At 42.8% G+C, this 21,721-nt stretch overlaps 2 protein-coding genes across 6 annotated transcripts in view; both read left to right on the top strand.

Moving 5' to 3' along the window:
* The window catches only part of LOC311111115 (chromodomain-helicase-DNA-binding protein 9-like), a 110,274-nt gene extending 103,891 nt beyond the window's left edge, over positions 1-6,383 (top strand). For all 5 annotated transcript variants that reach the window (XM_084153793.1, XM_084153791.1, XM_084153792.1 and 2 more), the window contains 3 exons: positions 249-398; positions 494-598; positions 1,669-6,383. In XM_084153793.1, coding sequence (XP_084009919.1) covers positions 249-398; positions 494-598; positions 1,669-2,685 — 1,272 coding nt within the window. In that variant the 3' untranslated portion in view covers positions 2,686-6,383. The remainder of the gene's footprint in view (positions 1-248; positions 399-493; positions 599-1,668) is intronic.
* Positions 6,384-6,457: 74 nt separating this feature from the next.
* LOC311111117 (retinoblastoma-like protein 2) lies at positions 6,458-20,989 on the top strand. The gene is made up of 14 exons (XM_084153798.1): positions 6,458-6,966; positions 14,939-15,089; positions 15,405-15,517; positions 15,609-15,712; positions 17,490-17,627; positions 17,900-18,070; positions 18,361-18,631; positions 18,823-18,989; positions 19,103-19,279; positions 19,461-19,532; positions 19,636-19,714; positions 19,852-20,042; positions 20,297-20,461; positions 20,666-20,989. The coding sequence occupies exons 2-14, from the start codon at positions 15,016-15,018 to the stop codon at positions 20,888-20,890; spliced, it is 1,947 nt and encodes a 648-aa protein (XP_084009924.1). The 5' UTR covers positions 6,458-6,966; positions 14,939-15,015; the 3' UTR covers positions 20,891-20,989.
* Positions 20,990-21,721: the final 732 nt, after the last annotated feature.

Raw genomic sequence — 21,721 nt, 5'->3', positions numbered from 1 at the left:
TCCTCTTTCCCTAACCCAGGTTTATTAACGGCTGTGAATATACTGTACAACGACAATAGATATCCGTCAGGGTTACGGTCAATTCCATTTCAATTCAGTCAATTCATGACGCAAACAAAAATTCAATTTGCAATTTGAATCGAAATGCAATTGACCCCAACCTTGATTTCCATTGACAGTAGATATTGTTTTGGATGTAGTCCTGTAGTTGAACCTCTGTATCCCTGACCCTCTCTTCTCCTCCTCAGGGAGTGAATAAGATGCAGCTGCAGCAGTTCCAGCAGGACGGTAGACCCAAGCAGAAGAGGCATCGCTGCAGAAACCCCAACAAGATTGATGTCAACAGTCTGACAGGAGAGGAGAGGGTCCAGATCATCAACAGGAGAAATGCACGGAAGGTGAGGCAGCAGTAGTCTACTGTGTGTGGGAGTGGGTGTGTGTGGGTTGTACAACTTCTACTTTGTCTCATGTTGTCCTCCTCTCCTCTCCCCAGGTTGGTGGTGCCTTCGCCCCCCCTCTAAAGGACCTGTGTCGGTTCCTTCAGGAGAACCCAGAGTACGGGGTTCCACCAGAGTGGGCCGACGTGGTCAAGCAGTCGGTGAGTCTGATAGCCTCTCCCTCACAACCCTTCATATGCTGTGGAACACCCCACAAGCCTACTTTATGTGTATGCTATGAAAGACCAATAATAGAACTACATGTATCTAGCTTGGCTAGTTGTCAGTGCAGTAACTGTGGTATAGTTAAGCAATAAGGCCTGAGGGTGTGTGGTATATAGCCAATATACCATGGCTAAGGGCTGTTCTTAAGCACGATGCAATGAGGAGTGCCTGGATACAGCCCTTAGCCGTGATATATTGGCCATATACCACAAACCCTGAGCAGCCTCATTGCTATTATAAGCTGGTTACATGTTTTGTCATACCCGTGGTATACGTATATGCGTTCCAGCAGGTATATCTCACTGGTCATCCCCAAAGCCAACACCTCCTTTGGTCGCCATTCCTTCCAGTTCTCTGCTGCAAATGACTGGAACGAACTGCAAAAATCTCTGAAGCTGGAGACACTTATCTCCCTCACTAACTTTAAGCATCAGTTGTCAGAGCAGCTTACCGATCACTGCACCTGTACACAGCCCATCTGTAATTAGCCCACCCAACTACCTCACCCCCATATTGTTATTTACATTATTTATTTTGCTCATTTGCACCCCAGTATCTCTATTTGCACATCATCTTCTGCACATCTATCACTCCAGTGTTAATACTAAATTATAATTGTAATTATTTTGCACTATGGCTTATTTATTGCCTTACCTCCATAACTTACTACATTTGCACACACTGTATATAGATTTTCTATTGTGTTATTGACTGTACGTTTTGTTTATTCCATATGTAACTCTGTGTTGTTGTTGTTTTTTCCGCACTGCTTTGCTTTATCTTGGCCAGGTCGCAGTTGTAAATGAGAACTTGTTCTCAACTGGCTTACCTGGTTAAATAAAGGTTAAATCATTTATTTTTATTTTTATTACAAATACTGTCTCATATACCACAGGTTGTCAGCCAATCAGCATTCAGGGCTCGAACTACCCAGTTTATAACTGTAGTTATCTAATGAAGTTGTTGATTAGAGTGCTAACCCTGTGTTTCTCTGTCTGTCCTTTAGGGCTACCTCCCAGAGAGCATGTTTGACCGGATCCTGACAGGACCCATCGTACCAGAGGAGGTGAGTCGGCGTGGACGGAGGCCAAAGAGCGCCCTGGCCAAGGCTGCAGCTGCAGCCAACCAGGGGGCCTCATCCCTGGGCCTCAACCCCCTGCTGGCCAACGGCCTCCTCTCTGGCATGGATCTGTCTAGTCTACAGGCCTTCCAGCAGAACCTCCAAAGTCTCCAGTCACTGCAGCTCACTGCCGGCCTCATGGGCCTGCCCACCGATGCTAACAACCTGGCCGCCATGTTTCCCATGATGCTCTCTGGCATGGCCGGGCTTCCCAACCTCCTGAGCATGGGGGGTCTGCTGGGGAATCCCCCACAAGATGCCACGGGGGGAGCGGAGCAGAGGAAGAGGAAGAAGGGAAGCAGAGAAGGAGGAGGAGGGGAGCCCTCGTCTGCCTCCTCCAAAGCCACCTCCTCCTCCCACTCCCACGGCCCCTCCCACACCTCGGACACAAAAGGTGAAAGGACAGAAGGTCAAAGCGGGACCGGGGATGGCCGTGTCCCCAGTGTCCCTTCCTCCTCCAGTTCCTCTGCCACCACCTCCACCACCACCACCCCACTAAGTGCTTCTGCTGCCCAGGCAGCCTCCAGTCACCCTCTGTCTCTTAACCCCTTGTTACTCTCCAGTATGCTTTACCCAGGGATGCATCTCACTCCAGGCCTTAACCTTCCTGTGTCCACCACACAGCAGCCACACAGTGACTCAAACAGTGACCACAAACCCCACAAGCCCACTAAGACCTCTAAGTCCCTCAAGACTTCCCCCTCAAAACCTCTGTCGCCCAGGAGAACACCAGAGCGTCAGGAAGAGGAGGGTCTTGGTGACAAGGAGGAGGAGGAATCAGGGGAACAGAAGGAGGAGAACAGTGGTCCAGAAGGCTCGGGGAAGGCGGAGTCATCTTCATCAGAGTCTGGGAGCTCTTCTTCATCATCTGATGGGTCATCAGACTCCAGCGATGAAGACTGAGCCTTATGAATATATAAATATATTTATGTATCTGTTAGAAATGTACACACATATATATATATATTACACATATATATGGATTTCCCTGCACTTACATTGTGATTTCTTTTCATGTAAATACGAAAACTAACAAAAATGTTGTGTAATAAAGACTACAAAACTGAAACAAGAAGAACCATGACCTAGGAGAAACTGAAATTAAATTTCAGTGTTTGTTCAAAAAGGTACAATCTTGTTTTGAGAGACATTTTGCATGTCAAACTTTAGTAGATTTCTGAACTCTGTGAAATTGTATTAGGCCAACACACGGTGATGTACAATTGCAACAAACTGAGAAAATAAGTCAAAATGGCATTATTGTAATTATCATGTTGGGATTTAATTTCATTAAAAAAGAGGAAATAAATACACGCTCTTTGCTGAGCTGTACTGGTAATATATTTTGGAGTGGGGGGGGAAAGAACTTGATGAATATTTAACTTTCCTTTGTAAATACTTTTATAGGTTTTCTTCTTGACACTTACAGTATACTTTGCGGATCATACGTTTGGAAAAGTCAGCAATAACTCGGGCAGCTAATGAATGTCACTGAAGCTGTAGATCCTTCATCAGCCATGTTTCTCACACAAGGGAGGGGTGTTCAGTCTCTGTTCCAATGTCCACACTAACATAGTTATTAGAATGAAGCAATGTATTGGACATTCATTCTAAGTAGTATGCTAGTGTTCATTTTGGAATGTATTCTCCCCTGTCTGTCTCGCACATCCTACACACTCACACAATGACACATAGATGGTTCTTCTGACACAGGTGCACTTTAGTTTCCCATATTACACTCGCTAGCACATAACCAGTTGGGTCTATTCCCCTAAGGACTGAAAGGACAGCAAACTGACAGCACGCTGTGCCAAAATACTGCTCTCGCCAGGACAGAAAATACACTACTTCTCTGTTGTAGTTCAGCTTCAGGAAGTGGTGTTCAGGACATGGTACACTTTTGAAGAAAATTCCACCCTGGGGTTTTTGACTGCATCGTTACCTCAGCGGGGTATAGAAGGGATTGAGTTCACTGCAAATACATCCTGTTGTGTGTGTGTGTTAGCAAGGCTGGCTCACTCGTCCCCACTGGAATGTGTGTTCTTCATGGCATACTCTTGAGAGCTTCCACTCGCTTAGTCTCTTCCAGCGCCTTGTGTCTGCAAGAGGGACTACCACTCACTGTGTTCTGGCTGTGTGTTTGTTTGCGTGGGCGTTTCTTTCCGTTTTGGCTGAGTCAGTGTGTCCTTCAGGCCCTGTACTGATTGTGTCCCATGCGGTCAACATCAATCGGTCCATTGTGTATGGTGGTGTGTATTGGGGAGGCTTGAGCATTGTGTTCTACAACCAATAGTGAAGTCACATAAACAGCAACTGCTGGTCTAGTCGACATGGTATAATCAACACCCCCTGAGCCATCTTTAATACTCAGCCCATCAGTATCTGTGTTCCATTCATAACACCACCAGTGTGTGTTCGTGTGGAGTGCTGCCTTCTGCTATCGAGTGAGCTGAAGAATCTCAGATGAGCTCTGACTGTGGGTGATGTCTGTAGTCTTCCATTCTGAACACTGTGTGTCCCTGTTGTGTTGAATTACCTTTCTATCATGAACTAGTAATGGACCCCTGTAGCTCAGTTGGTAGAGCATGGTGTTTGCAACGCCAAGGTTGTGGGTTCGTTTCCCACGGGGGGCCAGTATGAAAAATGTATGCACTCACTAACTGTAAGTCGCTCTGGATAAGAGCGTCTGCTAAATGACTAAAATGTAAGTAGCTACACCGTATGTGTATTGGCGGACCACAAGGGTTTGTATTGTCTCTGATATAATTGTAGATTACTGAGTAATCTAAATTAATTTCATAATTGATTGTTTAAAAGCATAGTTTATACTTCGATAGGTTTGAGCAAGGCTGAATATCCAGACCTTCCTTTACAGCTGAGCTGCTTTACTGGCTATGATCTTTGTTTCATGGGAATTGGAGGCTTTTAAAGTGTTAATTTCTAGCATGGAATCCAAACTGATATGCTGTTTCATCACTAAACACATGGTTCAGTCTGGTTTCACCAGGCTAGTTAATTTCTCCATGTCTTACTGATCAATCCACTGATGACTGGAGCTGCAGACAGACCAATAGATGTAGAAGTGTCCTTACGCTCGCTGTACCTCTTTGTATTTCACACACTCACTTTCTCACTCAACTTCCCAGTCAGTATCTGATCTTATTTAACAGATAGATGTTTTATGTTCCTTATTTTCAATGGCTCTATGGCGGAGTATTTATTAATGACCGGATGACATGGCTCATCTGTGCTCATCCTCGTGGTAATCAAGGGAGACACTGACACTGGAATTCATTATATCCTAAGTACCTTTTGTAATTATGTTTAGTGGAACAGTGATTTCCTGATAGATACAGCACCGTTTAGGAGAACTGTCGGTACACATTGGACTGCTAGGCAGGCACACATTTGGAAATGATCTTGAAGAGGAATGGGACATTTTATTTTACGTGGTGACAATGAAACGTCACAACAGGTTACATCTGTGGTAGAGACATTCATTTAGTCTCTTTCAGCCTTCATTTAGCTGTTCACTGAGCCTATATTGAACCCATTTATCAACGTATACAAGCCCACCAGACAGACAGCCCTGCCCTGTTGTCTAAACCAAGACTGATGAAGACACTCCATTTACTTTAAAGGTGTTTTGTTTTCCCCATTCACCTATGATGTCCTTTACCATGGTTTCTGTGTGTAAACGCAGAGACAGCCAGGTTGTTACTCTTCCTGAAAGTCAACCTAAATAGATTTAGTTTGCCACTTTAGTTTGGGCTGGTTCCGCCACTAGGCCTCACAAGCCTAGTGAATTCAACAGAAAAAACTTCAACTGTCATTTTGTTCAACTTCTACGTACCTACACTATCCATAGAACTACCAGTGCCCTTAGGTAGAAGCCCATTCTTTGCTGCTTCCAGGTTACAATATTCACCCAAATATGATTGTTTTAGCAGGCTTTATTTTCAGACCCAACAGGCAGACATGGATTCATTCCTACTAGTGTGACAAGGAGCCTACTTAATTTGCTATAGGCAGACCGATAGCTCTGTTTAAGTTGAAATGTTAGTACTGAGGGGAGAGCTGTATTTGACTAAAGATTGAACAATTTATTTGTTTTTATTATGTATTTTGATTAGATATTTCTGGTAGTTTGTTATAGGTCTCCCTATGTCACATACATCTACAGTGCTGGACTGACTGATTAGAAGCAGTCATAGACTCACCTCACTGGCACAATGAAATGACCAATATGCAACAGACAGAGACTAATAAAGCACACAGTACTACAAGTGAATTTGAATTTTCATTTTGGGTAAAGTAGTTGCTGAAATGACGAAAATAGATTATTGGCATTGTATTTTTTGTTTCAAGCTTGATAATATCCTAAAAGTCATCAAGTCCGTTCTTGTTTTTGTTTGGTTGTTTTTTGGACAGTTGCAATATTTGCAAGTTGTGGTCTGTGTAGTCGAATAATGCGTTATGTAGTGGAGAGGACAAGCGTCTTAAAAAGTCATTTGTAATTTATTGGATTACTTTCTATGAAGTTATATAGAGGAAATTGAAGTTTAATTATTTTTATTAAACATATTCTGACTATCCATGAAGCCTGTCTTTATCTATTATTTCACATTGACCCATTTACAGGCACTTCAAGGTATCCAGAATTACAATGTTGTTTATCTTATTGTTCACTGGCAATATAAATATAGGATGATAATGCCTCAGTTAATAGTCTGGTTAAAATGTCATTTTCAAAGCTGATATAGTATATATTGTTGTAAAGCATTACTGATTAATGTACTGTTATTTGTCTGCTTCCTTTATGCCCTGTTATGTTCCTGCTCTACCCCAGGGGGCGCTTGTAGCTCTGTGAGTCTCAGCCCTCAGGCCTCTTATCAGAGCAACCCATTGCAGATGACAAGTTGGGGCTTGTCTGTTGTGAGCCAATGGGCTGACCCTGAGCTTCAGCTTCCTCTCTGTCTCAGAGCACTGCAGTCTACTGCCTGCCTGTAGACATATAGTGGTGCTCACTGCTCTGTGCTGCTCCGATGCTCACCCACACACCCACAGCTGTTCAGCCTGGCTAGTCCCGCAGAGAGAGAGAAGCAGAGAGGCAGTGTGTTGCCAGTATAGCTAGGTCTCCAAGCCTCTACTAAACACAATCAGATCCTTCTCAGGAGCCTCTCTGTAAGTAGCTTGTTGCATCACTGCAGCTCTTTTGACTCGCTCTGTCTCTGTAAAAGGAACTGTTTTTAGTAACACTGCAGGAAATAACATGTCACAGGATGTTATTTGTCCTGGGTTGATGTGTGTCTAATTGAGTGAAGAGAACGTTATTATGGGTGATGATAATGTATGATTTGTGGCTGGTGGGAGTTGTTAGATTACCAAGATAAAATGCTACATTGTTCTGTTCCATTTCTCTGAAATGGAGGCAAAACACTTCAGTTTTATATGTATTTTGGACGATGTGTGTGCCCCAAAATGACTGTAGAAAGTAAACGTATTCTGGAGGTTGTCACTGACACTGCAGTCAGTCAGTTCTAAAGAGATTGCAGAGTCACAGAGAGCCAACATGGGAACAGAGAGAAGCATGGTGGTGGTAGGTAAGGTGATATAACCGGATTCTGAAGGAGTTGGTAGCTGGTGATGCACATGTTGTCAGTTAATGGGCCACTAGCCCACATCCGGTGTGTAGCCCACGTGGGTGAGAGCATATGCATAGTAATGTTAGTACATAACGCATAGTAGCTACCACTCCCTTACGACTGTGGCTTGCTCTCTCAGGGGGGATGTTACAGTGACAGAGAGATAAAGCCTTACTATAACCATCAACTTCCACAGAACAGATAGGAAGGTTGAACTGACTCAGTTGGAGGTGAGCTAAATCAGTTTTCCTGGTAGTGGATGGAGTAGAGCCAAGCCAACCAAGGCTTCGTCCCAATACTGCAGAGTGAGAGAGGGATAGGTTCGCCAGCAGACCTGGATTAAAATGCTATCTGAAATATTTCAAATACTTTTAGCACAAGCCTGTAATGCCATATGAGTAGGGTTTGCACTTGAACCCAACAGGCCTGGGTTCAGTTGCGCCAAGCAAGCTCAATCAAGCCCAGCTAAAGTGTTTGAAAGATTTCAAATAGTATTTGAACCCAGGCCTGTTGGCCAGGGTCTGTGGTTGGAACAGCTTGTAGTGAATGAATGGAAGGTATTATTTGATTCAATGACAGTGGTTTACTGTGTGACAGTGTCCAGGAACATAGTGTACAGGTTTGACTCTGACAGAACACAGGAATTGATTTGGTTCAACAGTGGCCTGTCCAGCCTCAGCCTGGCTCTGGCTGTAAATTACAGATGTACAGTTATGAGTCACACCAGAATATCGAGAACTTCACCTAGTATAACCTTACATCTTAGCTTGTAGCCCTCTGTTTCTCTCTCTCTGTTGCTCTTTCTCTCTCTCTCTACCTCTCTCTATTGCTCTCACTCACTCCCTCTCTGTCTCTCTCTGTGTTGGTCTCTCTACCCAAAGTGGTACTCCTTAGGGTGGACAAAGTAAAACTGATTATCACCTGCAACTCATAAGGACACAGTCATTGCTAGCATCATCCTCAAATACCTCCCCAATAACCACATCCAGCTTATCTCACTGACTTACTATAACTTGAATTAGTCCTCAGATATAGTACACAACATGTTCGGAATCAGCATCCACCTCCCCACTCACTAACGTATTGGGTTTATATTCAAAACCACAGTTTAACTTCTTATTTTTCACACACTCATAGAGAGAGATCCTCTACCCCAGGGCAGTGTCTGTGCCTCGCAGTCTGTGACAGTAACTTGGCATGGTAGAGAAATGGAGAACACGTGCAAATGATTATCGCTGTGGAGAGGAAACTGAGTTACCATTGAGTCACCTCGCTTTTCCTCTCTCTCTCAATTTCAAATCAATTCAAAGGCGATTATTGGCATGGGAAACTTATGTTTACATTGCCTAAGCAAGCGAAATAAACAAACAAAAAGGAAATAAACAAGGGAAATAAACAATCAGAAATTAACAGTAAACATTACGCTCACAAAAGTTTTAAAAGAATATAGACATTTCAAATGTTATATTATTGGCTATGAACAGTGTTGTAACAATATGCAAATAGTTGAAGTACGAAAGGGGAAATAAATAAGCAGATAAATATAGGTTGTATTTACAATGGTGTTTGGGCTCCACAGGTTGCCCTTTTCTTGTGGCAATATTTCACAAATCTTGCTGCTGTGGTGGCACACTGTTGTATTTCACCTAATAGATATGGGAGATTGGATTTGTTTTCAAATTCTTTGTGGGTCTGTAATCTGAGGGAAATACAGTGCCTTCAGAAAGTATTCACACCCCTTGACTTTTTCCACATTTTGTTGCATTACAGCCTGAATTTTTATTTGGATTAAATTGAGATTTTGTGTAACTGGCCTACACACAATAGCCCATAATGTCAAAGTGGAATTATGTTTTTAGAAATGTTTACAAAGTAATTAAAATATGAAAAGCTGAAATGTCTTGAGTCAATAAGTATTCAACCCCTTTGTTATGACAAGCCTAAATAAGTTCAGGAGTAAAAATGTGCTTAACAAGTCACATAATAAGTTACATGGACTCAGTCTGTCTGAAATAATAATGTTTAACACGATTTTTGAATGACTACCTCATCTCTGTAACCCACACATAAAATTATCTGTAAGGTCCTCAGTCAAGCAGTGAATTTCAAACACAGATTCAACTACAAAGACCAGGGAGGTTTTCCAATGCAAAGAAGGGCACCTATTGGTAGATGGGTGAAAATAAAAAAAGCAGATATTGAATATCCCTTTGAACATGGTAAAGAAACGGAATAGAGTTAAGCACAGGCAAAATCCTAAAGGAAAAGCTGTTTCAGTCTGCTTTCCACCAGACACTGGGAGACAAATTCAACTCTCAGGAGGAAAATAACCTAAAACACAAGGCCAAATATCCACTGGAGTTGCTTACCAAGACGACATTAAATGTTCCTGGTTGACCTAGTTACAATTTTGACTTAAATTGGTTTGGAAATCTATGGCAAGACTTTAAGGTGGCTGTCTAGCAATGATCAACCAACTTGACAGAGCTTGAAGAATGTTTTAAATAATAATGTGCAAATATTGTACAATCCAGGTGTGCAAAGCTCTTAGAGACTTACCCAGAAAGACTCACAGCTGTAATCACTGCCAAAGGTGATGCTAACATGTATTGACTCAGGGGTCTGAATACTTATGTGAATTAGATATTTCTGTAAAATTAGCAAACATTTCTAAAAGCATGTTTTCACTTTGTCATTATGGGGTTTTGTGTGTAGATGGGTGAGAAAAAAATATATTTAATCCATTTTTAATTCAGGCTGTAACACAACAAAATGGTGAATAAGTCGAGGGGTATAAATATTTTCTGAAGGCACTGTATGCATCTCTAATATGGTCAGCTCGGTTTCCACCTCATTTTGTGGGTAGTGGGCACATAGCCTATTTTCTCTTGAGAGCCAAGTCTGCTGATGGTGACCTCTCTTGATAGCAAGGCCATGCTCACTGAGTCTGTACATAGTCAAAGCTTGTAGTGGTCAGGTATTCAAAGCTTCACAGTGGTCAGGTATTCTGCTACTGTGTATTCTCTGTTTAGGGCCAAATAACATTCCAGTTGGCTCTGTTTTTTTTTAAATTATTTCTAATGTGTCAAGTAATTATCTTTTTGTTTTCTCATGATTTGGTTGTGTCTAATTGTGTTGCTGTCCTGGGGCTCTGTGGGGTCTGTTTGTGTTTGTGAACACAGTCCCAGTACCAGCTGGCTGAGGGGACTCTTCTCCAGGTTTATCTCTCTGTAGGTGAGGGCTTTGTTATGGAAGGTTTGAGAACCGCTTCCTTTTAGGTGGTTGTGTAATTTAATTGCTATTTTCTGGATTTTGATAATTAGCGGGAATCGTCCTAATTCTGCTCTGCATGCATTATTTTCTGTTTTATGTTGTACACAGATGATGTTTTTTGCATAATTTGGCATGCAGTCTAAATTTGGTGTTTGTCCCATTTTGTGAATTCTTGGTTTGTGAGTGGACCCCAGACCTCACAACCATAGAGGGCTTTGTGGAAGTTACATGTGGTGCTGATGTTTAGGCCGAGGTAGGTATATTGTTTTGTGTGATCTAGGGCAACAGTGTCTAGATGGAATTTGTATTTGTGGTGCTGGAAACTGGACCTTTTTTGGAACACCAATATTTTTGTCTTACTGAGATTAACTGTCAGGGCCCACGTCTGACAGAATGTGCAGAAGATCTAGGTACTGCTTGGTTGGGGAGAAGCACCAGATCATCTGCAAACAGCAAACATTTGACTTCAGAGACTAGTAGGGTGAGGTGCTTCAGACTGTTCTAGAGCCCTCACCAATTTGTTGGTATACATGTTGAAGATGGTGGGGCTCAAGTTTTTTTGCCAATTTTAACCGCATACTTGTACACATTGTTTGTGTACGTGGATTTTATGTTTTCCCCCAACACCGCTTTCCATCAATTTGTATAGCAGACCCTCATGCCAAATTGAGTCAAAATCATTTTTGAAATCAACAAAGCATGAGAAGACTTTGCTTTTGTTTTGTTTTGTTTGTTTGTTTGTCAAAATGGGTGTGCAGGGTGAATATGTGGTCTGTCGTACGGCAATTTGGTAAAAAGCCAATTTGACATTTGCTCAGGACATTGTTTTCACTGAGGAAATGTAGTTATTGGGGTCGAATTTGTCTCCACTTCTGTGGATTGGGGTGATCAGTCCTTGGTTACAAATATTGGGGAAGATGCCAGATGTTAAAGGAGATTAAGTATAGCCAATTGGAATTTGTGGTCTGTATATTTTATCATTTCATTTAAGATACCATCAACACCACAAGCCTTTTTAGGTTGAGGGGTTTGTATTTTGTACTGTAGTTCATTCAGTGTAATTGGAGAATCCAGTGGGTTCTGGTAGTCTTTAATAGCTGACTCTAAGATTTTTTATTGATAATGTATATATTTGTGCTGTTTGTTAGAGTGCCAGAAAAGATTGGAGAAGTGGTTTATCCAAGCATCTCCATGTTGGATAGATAGCTCTTCATGTTGTTGTTTGTTTAGTGTGTTCCAATTTTCCCAGAAGTGGTTAGATTCTATGGATTATTCAATTACATTGAGCTGGTTTCTGACTTGCTGTTCTTTCTTTTTCCTTAGTGTATTTCTGTACTGTTTTATTATTTCACCATAGTGAAACCGTAGGCTCAGGTTTTCTGGGTCTTTGTGTTTTTGGTTGGATAGGTTCCTCAATTTCTTTCTTAGGTTTTTTGCATTCTTCATCAAACCATTTGTCGTTGTTGTTAATTTTCTTTGGTTGTCTGGTTGAAATGTTTAGATTTGATAGGGAAGCTGAGGTCAAATAACTGTTTATGCTTTCTACTGCCAAGTTTACAACTTCACTATTGCAGTGAAACGTTTTGTTCAGGAAATTGGACTTGAATTTGTTCTTGGCTAATTGTTTTCTGGTAGGTTTCTACACTACTTTCCTTTCATCTATAGCATTTCTTAATAGTATGCAGTTTGTTTGGCTTTGATGCCTCATGATTGAGTATTGCTCTGTTCAAGTAGGCTGTGGTTTTGCTGTGATCTGATAGAGGTGTCAGTGGGCTGACTGTGAACGCTCTGTGACTCTGGGTTGAGGTCAGTGATAAAGCAGTTTACAGTACTGCTGCCAAGACATGAGCTGTAGTTGTACGTACCGTAGGAGTCCCCTCGAAGACTACCATTGACTATGTAGAGCCCCAGCGTGCGATAGTCGTAGTTGTGGGGCATGTTTTGTCGTAGTTGTGGGGCATATCTAGCTCCACAATGAGATAGGGTGCAGGCCAGGCAGCAGGCTGTTAGCCAGCATGCCAGCTTAGTGGAGTCTGCCACTAGCACAGTCAGTGTAGTCAGCTCAGCTATCCCCATTGAGACCGTGTCTGTGCCTCGATCTAGGTTGAGCAAAACTAAACATGGCGGTGTTCACCTTAGCAATCTCACTGGAATAAAGACCTCCTCCATTCCTGTCATTATTATCTCAAAATAGGGCTACTTAATGTTAGATCCCTCACTTCCAAGGCAGTTATGGTCAATGAACTAATCACTGATCATAATCTTGATGTGATTGGCCTGACTGAAACATGGCTTAAGCCTGATTAATTTACTGTGTTAAATGAGGCCTCTCCTCCTGGTTACACTAGTGACCATATCCCCCGCACATCCCGCAAAGGCAGAGGTGTTGCTAACATTTTCGATAGCAAATGTCAATTTACCCTCCCAAAAAAGACTGCATTTATGTCTTTTGAGCTTCTAGTCATGAAATCTATGCAGCCTACTCAGTCACTTTTTATAGCTGCTGTTTACAGGCCTCCTGGGCCATATACAGAGTTCCTCACTGAGTTCCCTGAATTCCTATCGGATAATATTCTACATTTTGGTGACTTTAATATTCACATGGAAACATCCACAGACCCACTCCAAAAGGCTTTCGGCGCCATCATCGACTCAGTGGGTTTTGTCCAACATGTCTTCGGACCTACTCATTGCCACAGTCATACCCTGGATCTAGTTTTGTCCCTTGGAATAAATATTGTGGATCTAAATGTTTTTCCTCATAACCCTGGACTATAGGACCACCATCTTATTACGTTTGCAATCACAACAAATAATCTGCTCAGACCCCAACCAAGGACCATCAAAAGCTGTGCTATAAATTCTCGGACAACCCAAAGATTCCTAGAGGCCCTTCCAGACTCCCTCCGCCTACTCAAGGACGTCGGGAGTACAAAAATCAGTTAACGACCTAATTGAGGATCTAAATTTAACCTTGCGTAAAAACAAAAAACATTTGTCACAAGAAACTAGCTCCCTGGTATACAGAAAATACCCAAGCCCTGAAGCAAGCTTCCAGAAAATTGGAACGGAAATGGCGCTCCACCAAACTGGAAGTCTTCCTACTAGCTTGGAAAGAAAGTACAGTGCAATATCGAAGAGCCCTCACTGCTGCTCGATCATCCTATTTTTCCAACCTAATTGAGGAGAATAAGAACAATCCAAAATGTATATTTGATACTGTCGCAAAGCTAACTAAAAAGCAGCTTTCCCCAAGAGAAAATACTTTTCACTTCAGCAGTGATGAATTCATGAACTCATGATCATTAGAAAGCAAATTACTGACTCCTCTTTGAATCTGCGAGTCTGCACAAAACTGCCAGGACCTAGGATCAATGGAGACACTCAAGATTTTTAATCCTATATCTCTTGACACATTCATGAAAATAGTCATGGCCTCTAAACCTTCAAGCTGCATACTGGACCCTATTCCAACTAAACTACTGAAAGAGCTACTTCCTGTGCTTGGCCTTCCTATGTTGGACATAATAAATGGCTCCCTATCCACTGGATGTGTACCAAACTCACTAAAAGTGGCAGTAATAAAAACCTTTTGGGTTCTATGTAGAACTCTCTGTGGAAAGGGTCCTACATGGAACCAAAAATGGTTCCTCAAAGGGTTCTCCTATGGGGACAGCCGAAGAACCCTTTAAGGTTCTAGATAGCACCTTTTTTTCTAAGAGTGTAGGTAGCACACAGGACGACATTCCTTATTTATTTCTAACCAAATGTAAAATGTCCTCAGACCTTGTATATTCCAGGATAAGATAGGGTATCTCTCTCTCTCTCTCTCTCTCTCTCTCTCTCTCTCTTTGAATCCTTCCACAGCAGAACTGTAGAACTGCAAGACAAACAGAGAAACAGATTCATTCACACACTAAATCTGAATATTCTTCAACAGGAAATATCCGTATTTTGGCAGTTCATCATTGTTGTCATCTCATAGCTGAAGGCTAGCCCCCTCCCCACACACACGCACACAATTTAACTTGACTCTAAATACAGTACACAAGCCTTTTAGGCCCAATTATCTCTGAGATGACTTAGTATCATTACTGTGTGGTTCGTGTTGTAAATTTAAACCATTGTTTCACATGTTTCTCATGCAAAGAAATATAATGATGATCCTATTTATACGGTATCATGTACCGCTCCAAAGGGGTGTTCAAACCTCTGCCTGGTGTGTGCTTTATGTACAGGTGTCCACTGCTACTCCACTGACTGACACTGAGCCGTACTCTACCAGCGGAGGTGCTGTGAGCGGGTGGAGGTCGTCATGGCAACCCAGCTGAAGGGCCTGCTGAGTGGGCGGAGACGTGTACCCAGTGACAGTCTGGCCAGAACATTCAGGTCAGCTATGGTGGGCATGTGTCTGCTGTGGGCCTCATACGTAACTGTAGTAGACTGTAATGTGCCGCAGGGGGAATGCATTTGAGCCTGTAGCCTATGATAGAGCACACTGTGATCTATGGTCAGTGTTGAGTTTGTAGAAGAGTAAGAAAATACATGTTGTTTTACTATGTTACACATTCTTCCCATTATGGAGAAGGTTATGATTTGGGGGAAGATTATCCTAGATCTGTACCTATGGGTGGGCAATATCTATCAGTAGTCTATGGGGGTAGAAAAGTGGCTATATGGTTCTTTAAGGTGTATTTTGTTTAGGTCCTGTGCCAGAAACCCTAGTGAGGTCATCTCCACTAGACTGAGAGACATGCTCCACACCTTCATCCAGCACTACCAGGAACCATGGGAAGAGAACCGCAGCCTAGACAGAGGTGTGTGTGTGTGTGTGTGTGTGTGTGTGTGTGTCTGTGTTAATATATTGACATTAATGTGCACTTTTCAGTAACTTCCTGTTGTTTGTAGAGAGAAGAGTGAAGTTCTCCAGCCAGACAGAGGATATGTACTACAGGGTTCTAGAGGCCGTCATCAATCAAGAGAGGAAGAGGCTGGGAGCCAAAGACCTTTCAGTGAGTTCTCTGCCCTCTGCTGTGTACGACTGGAACTGCACTGTTTAGTGCCTCTGGGGGCACTGTTGTACAGACATGTACAGACATGTACAGACATGTACAGTTGAAGTCGGAAGTTTACATACACTTAGGTTGGAGTCATTAAAACTTGTTTTTCAACCACTCCACAAATTTCTTGTTAACAAACTATAGTTTTGGCAAGTCGGTTAAGACATCTGCTTTGTGCATGACACAAATAATTTTTCCAATTGTTTACAGACAGATTATTTCACTTATAATTCACTGTATCACAATTCCAGTGGGTCAGAACTTTACATACACTAAGTTGACTGTGCCTTTAAACAGCTTGGAAAATTCCAGAATATGATGTCATGGCTTTAGAAGCTTCTGATAGGCTAATTGACATCATTTGAGTCAATTGGAGGTGTACCTGTGGATGTATTTCAAGGCCTACCTTCAAACTCAGTGCCTCTTTGCTTGACATCATGGGAAAATCAAAAGAAATCAGCCAAGACCTCAGAAAAAAAATTGTAAACCTCCACAAGTCTGGTTCATCCTTGGGAGCAATTTCCAACACCAGAAGGTACCACGTTCATCTGTACAAACAATAGTACGCAAGTATAAACACCATGGAACCACGCAGCCGTCATACTGCTCAGGAAAGAGATGCGTTCTGTCTCCTTGAGATGAACGTACTTTGGTGCGAAAAGTGCAAATAAATCCCAGAACAACAGCAAAGGACCTTGTGAAGATGCTGGAGGAAACAGGTACAAAAGTATCTATATCCACAGTAAAACGAGTCCTATATCGACATAACCTGAAAGGCCGCTCAGCAAGGAAGAAGCCAATGCTCCAAAACCGCCATAAAAAAGCCAGACTACGGTTTGCAACTGCACATGGGGACAAAGATCATACTTTTTTGAGAAATGTTCTCTGATCTGATGAAACAAAAATATAACTGTTTGGCCATAATGACCATCGTTATGTTTGGAGGAAAAAGGTGGTGGCTTGCAAGCCGAAGAACACCATCCCAACCATGAAGCACGGGGGTGGCAGCATCATGCTGTGGGGGTGCTTTGCTGCAGAAGGGACTGGTGCACTTCACAAAATAGATGGCATCATGAGGAAAGAAAATTATGTGGATATATTGAAGCAACATCTCAAGACATTAGTCAGGAAGTTAAAGCTTGGTCGCAAATGGGTCTTCCAAATGGACAATGACCCCAAGCATACTTCCAAAGTTGTGGCAACATGGCTTAAGGACAACAAAGTCAAGGTATTGGAATTGCCATCACAAAGCCCTGACCTCAATCCTATAGAACATTTGTGGGCAGAATTGAAAAAGCGTGTGCGAGCAAGGAGGCCTACAAACCTGACTCAGTTACACCAGCTCTGTCAGGAGGAATGGGCCAAAATTCACCCAACTTATTGTGGGAAGCTTGTGGAAGGCTACCAGAAACGTTTGACCCAAGTTAAACAATTTAAAGGCAATGCTACCAAATGCTAATTGAGTGTATGTAAACTTCTGACCCACTGGGAATGTGATGAAAGAAATAAAAGCTGAAATAAATAATTCTCTCTACTATTATTCTGACATTTCACATTCTTAAAATAAAGTGGTGATCCTAACTGACTGAAGACAGGGAAATTTTACTAGGATTAAATGTCAGGAATTGTGAAAAACAGAGTTTAAACGTATTTGGCTAAGGTGTATGTAAACTTCCGACATCAACTGTATAGTATAGAGGTTGTCCTTGATGACTTGTTTCTTTGTCAGGGCATTCTGGAGCATGATCTGTTCCAGCGCTCTCTAGTGGCCTGTTGTCTGGAGATGGTCATCTTCTCCCATCAGCTACCAGGCAGCTTCCCCCTGGTCATTGACATCTTTAGCCTGGCTCCATACCACTTCTACAAGGTAACACCTACACAAAAACCTGCAATACGTGTAATACTGTACTGTAATATTGTAGGTTTTGTGTAAAGGAGGTGGTTTCACCTGAAAACTGAAGCATTGTGTTAGCTCCCCAAGCTAATGCCTAGGCTTGGGCTTAGAGGGCTTACACAGTCTTGGGGCATACAGAGGTCCTGGGTTCAGACCTTGTTCAAACCTGGGTTCAAACACATACTGTAAGCTTGGTGATCTATTTAGGTACTGTTTAACCCTCTACTGTGTGTGGTGTGTGCCAGGTGATAGAGCTGGTGCTGCGGGCTGAGGAGGGCTTGCTGCCGGGTGTGGTCAGACATCTGACCCGTATAGAGGAGCAGATCCTGGAGAGTCTGGCCTGGAGGAGAGACTCACCACTCTGGGACAACATCAGAGCTGCCAAGGGACAGGGACAGCTGCCTGCATGCCATCAGGTCAGCGGGCAAAGGTTCAAATTCACCTGTTTGTGAACTGAGCAAAATATCTAATCAAATAAAATACAATTGTATTGGTCACATACACATGTTTAGCAGATGTTATTGCGGATGTAGCGAAATGCTTGTTTAATATACAGTGCACCATCTCAAAATATATAGAGCGACACAGCTGGCGCACTCGAAACAAGTTGGTCTAATATGGCAGCATGACTGCTGTCGTTCCATTAAAAAGAGGAAACAAAATGATCCCAACCTTGAGGTAACAGATGGTTCTATGTGTGTTCCAGGTGATGCCCCCCCAATACCTAGAGGACACAGACAAGATGACTAAGATCCCTCCCACCGCTCCACACTTGACCCCAAGCCTTGTGAATGGGATCCATGAAATCCACCCGAACTCCCCGATTACACACCATGATCGCTACAGCTCACCCCCTGCTGGCTCAAAGATGGACGCTGAGCCTACCACACCAGTCAGGCCATCACAGTCCTCCTCTGTCATTGTTACTGGACAGACTGTAGTCACCATGGCGTCAGCCACTGTCACCACCAACAACGGTCAGTCAGTCACCATACCGGTTCGAGGTAAAGATTTTCCCTCAGATGAAACCCAATATGGCCATAGAAATTACAAACCTAATAGAATACTGAAATGATGTAATACAACATGTAATAAACATGTTATATACCTTGTTTACATATCACAACAACCAGTGCTATTTGTTCAATTAAACCTCTTCCACACCCAGGCATTGCCAATGACCGGGGAGGCATCACATTTATCCCAGTGCGTCTCAGTGTTGTGGGTCAGCCCATTCCTCCACAGCAGGTCTCCAGCACCTCTACCCAGCAGCCCCAGAACCCAGTTACACACAGACCTCAGAGAGAGGGCTCCATCTCACTGTTCCTCCGCAAGGTAGGCTTTACTCACAGATTTCTACATACCTAAGCTGGCCTGAATGCTATGAGCCTAGATATTTAGTTCCAATATCCACAAGACAAAGGCCATACTTCTTCCCTCTGTCTCAGGTCTACCACCTGGTGAGCGTGCGTCTGAGGAACATCTGTGTTAAACTGGACATCTGTGAGGCGCTGCGGCTGAAGATCTGGACCTGCGTTGAACACTCCTTGGTCCACTGCACTGACCTCATGCTAGACCGACACCTGGACCAAATACTCATGTGTGCCATCTATGTCATGGCCAAGGTAGCACCATTTGCTTTGCCTCTAGACTTTTTGCTATACTTCCTTAATGCAGATGGTTTTATGACTTTGGGGATCGACAGCAAGGCATTCAGCCTTCTATACTTCTTCAGCTGTGTATTGATGATAATAATGTAATATAATAGCTTAATTTCCATGTGTATGGTGTGTGTTTCTCATGCAGGTAACCAAAGAGGACATGTCTTTCAAGCTCATCATGCAGTGCTACAAGACTCAGCCTCAAGCAAGCAACTCTGTAAGGAGATCAATGTTTTGTTTGATTTTGTGTGTGTAAGTGAGTTAAATCCAGCTTGTTTGTAATTGTGTAGTTGATGAAGTCTGTATTGTCCTCCTGTCAGGTATGCAGAAGTGTTCTGATCTCAGGGATAAACACCAAGCCCTCACAAAACTCTCCTGGAGGATCCAACAGAGAAAACAGTAAGATAAATAGAAAAACACAAACATTCCCATCGATATATTCGCATCATAATATGCATGAATGAACGCATAAATGAATGAAAGTATGAAGTATTAAAACAGCTAATTTTTTATGGTGATGTTGCACTGTTTCCCAGTTGATGCAGACCCCAGCAGTAGCGTGCTTACCTACCAGACCCCTCCAACCCATCCTACAGGACTCAGATCTCCCTATAGACAGGACAAGGAGGAGAGAGGACACCTCATCTATTTCTACAACACCGTCTACGTCAAACAGATGAAAGACTTTGCCCTGCGATACTCCTCCGGCTCTCTGACCATAGCCGGGGTGAGGGGACATTTTCACATACTACCTAATGGTGACAGTAGTCGTCATACACAATACATAGGAAATACTTTACCAGTGTTCTCAGATATGTCTAAACTGGGGTATAAAATCATTGGTACTTACAGGTCATCTGATCCTGTAATAGAAGTAAGCGCAGTCCTTGTACAGATACAGTGCATTGTTCCTAGGCCCAGTGCTATCATCATTGTCCAACAGAGATTTTGACGACATTCTGATTATTTTTCCATGCACAGGTTGAAACCCCTCCCCTTTCGCCATACCCCTGCCAGCGTATTGGATCCTTGCGCAGACTCCGCCCCTCCAACCACCATTCCCTCTACATCTCCCCCCACAAGCACAGCACATCCCCCTCTCCCCACACTGGGGTCGTATATTACGTCAGCAGAAGCCTCTCAAAGGTCAGAGGTCGGACATACCTCTCTAACCCTGCTAACGGTTCTCTAACTGACCCTCTTCTATACTTCCTATCTGAAGCCTAAACAACATTACACATATTTTAACTTCAATAACTTTGAAAAGCAAAAGGCTTGGTCATCGTAAATACACAGTATACATCTAGTCATGTGTGTTGCTAATCGTTGTATCTCAACTGTATCCCACAGCGTCTGAGAGAGATCAATGACATGATGAGGACATTTCAGTCACGCACCAGGAAGCGCTGTGCAGCCCAGCTGCAGGAGGATGGTGAGGAGGAGGGTGGGCCGCTTGTGAAGAGACCCTGTCAGGATAGCCCATCCGACTGGCAGAGAAAGCTCAGGGACCTCGGCCAGGCAGTGACCATGGCCAAGGCACAGCACCAGGCAACGGCACACAATGGGACACATTGATTACATCTCACTATCTTTGACTTACCGTCATGCTTCATACTTCCATCATCAGTGTCCATATTCTTCCTATGAGTGTAGACCTGCAAGGAGAATAGATGCAATGGATCTAAAATGTTAGAAATAATTGGCATCATTAGCACTCGGCGAAGTTCACTGAGCAAGCAATGTTTATGATTAGAAAACCTGATTTGTAATAATTATGAGGCTAATGTAATAATCTGAGGGTAACTAGGGCTCTGTATCAAATATCAATATCATACATCATATACAGTATATATTTCAACAATTTGGTCCTCTGTGAACCATGTCCTATTTACCTAAGGAAGCAGAAAAGGATTTGTGTTGGGTACTGAGCACTGTGTACTGTTTGTGATTGGTGAGAGGGAGGAGACGAGATGTCTCTCTCTGGAACATACAGTACGTACAGTGGGGAGAACAAGTATTTGATACACTGCTGATTTTGCAGGTTTTCCTACTTACAAAGCATGTAGAGGTCTGTAATTTTTATCATAGGTACACTTCAACTGTGAGAGACGGAATCTAAAACAAAAATCCAGAAAATCACATTGTATTATTTGTAAGTAATTAATTTGCATTTTATTGCATGACATAATTATTTGATCACCTACCAACCAGTAAGAATTCCGACTCTCACAGACCTGTTAGTTTTTCTTTAAGAAGCCCTCCTGTTCTCCACTCATTACCTGTATTAACTGCACCTGTTTGAACTCGTTACCTGTTAAAAGACACCTGTCCACACACTCAATCAAACAGACTCCAACCTCTCCACAATGGCCAAGACCAGAGAGCTGTGTAAGGACATCAGGGATA

Source organism: Coregonus lavaretus, assembly GCF_964263955.1.
Source record: "Coregonus lavaretus genome assembly, chromosome: 37".
NCBI lineage: Eukaryota > Metazoa > Chordata > Actinopteri > Salmoniformes > Salmonidae > Coregonus > Coregonus lavaretus.
Note: the sequence above shows the minus strand (reverse complement) of the source record. Positions and strands in the feature narration are given on the sequence as shown.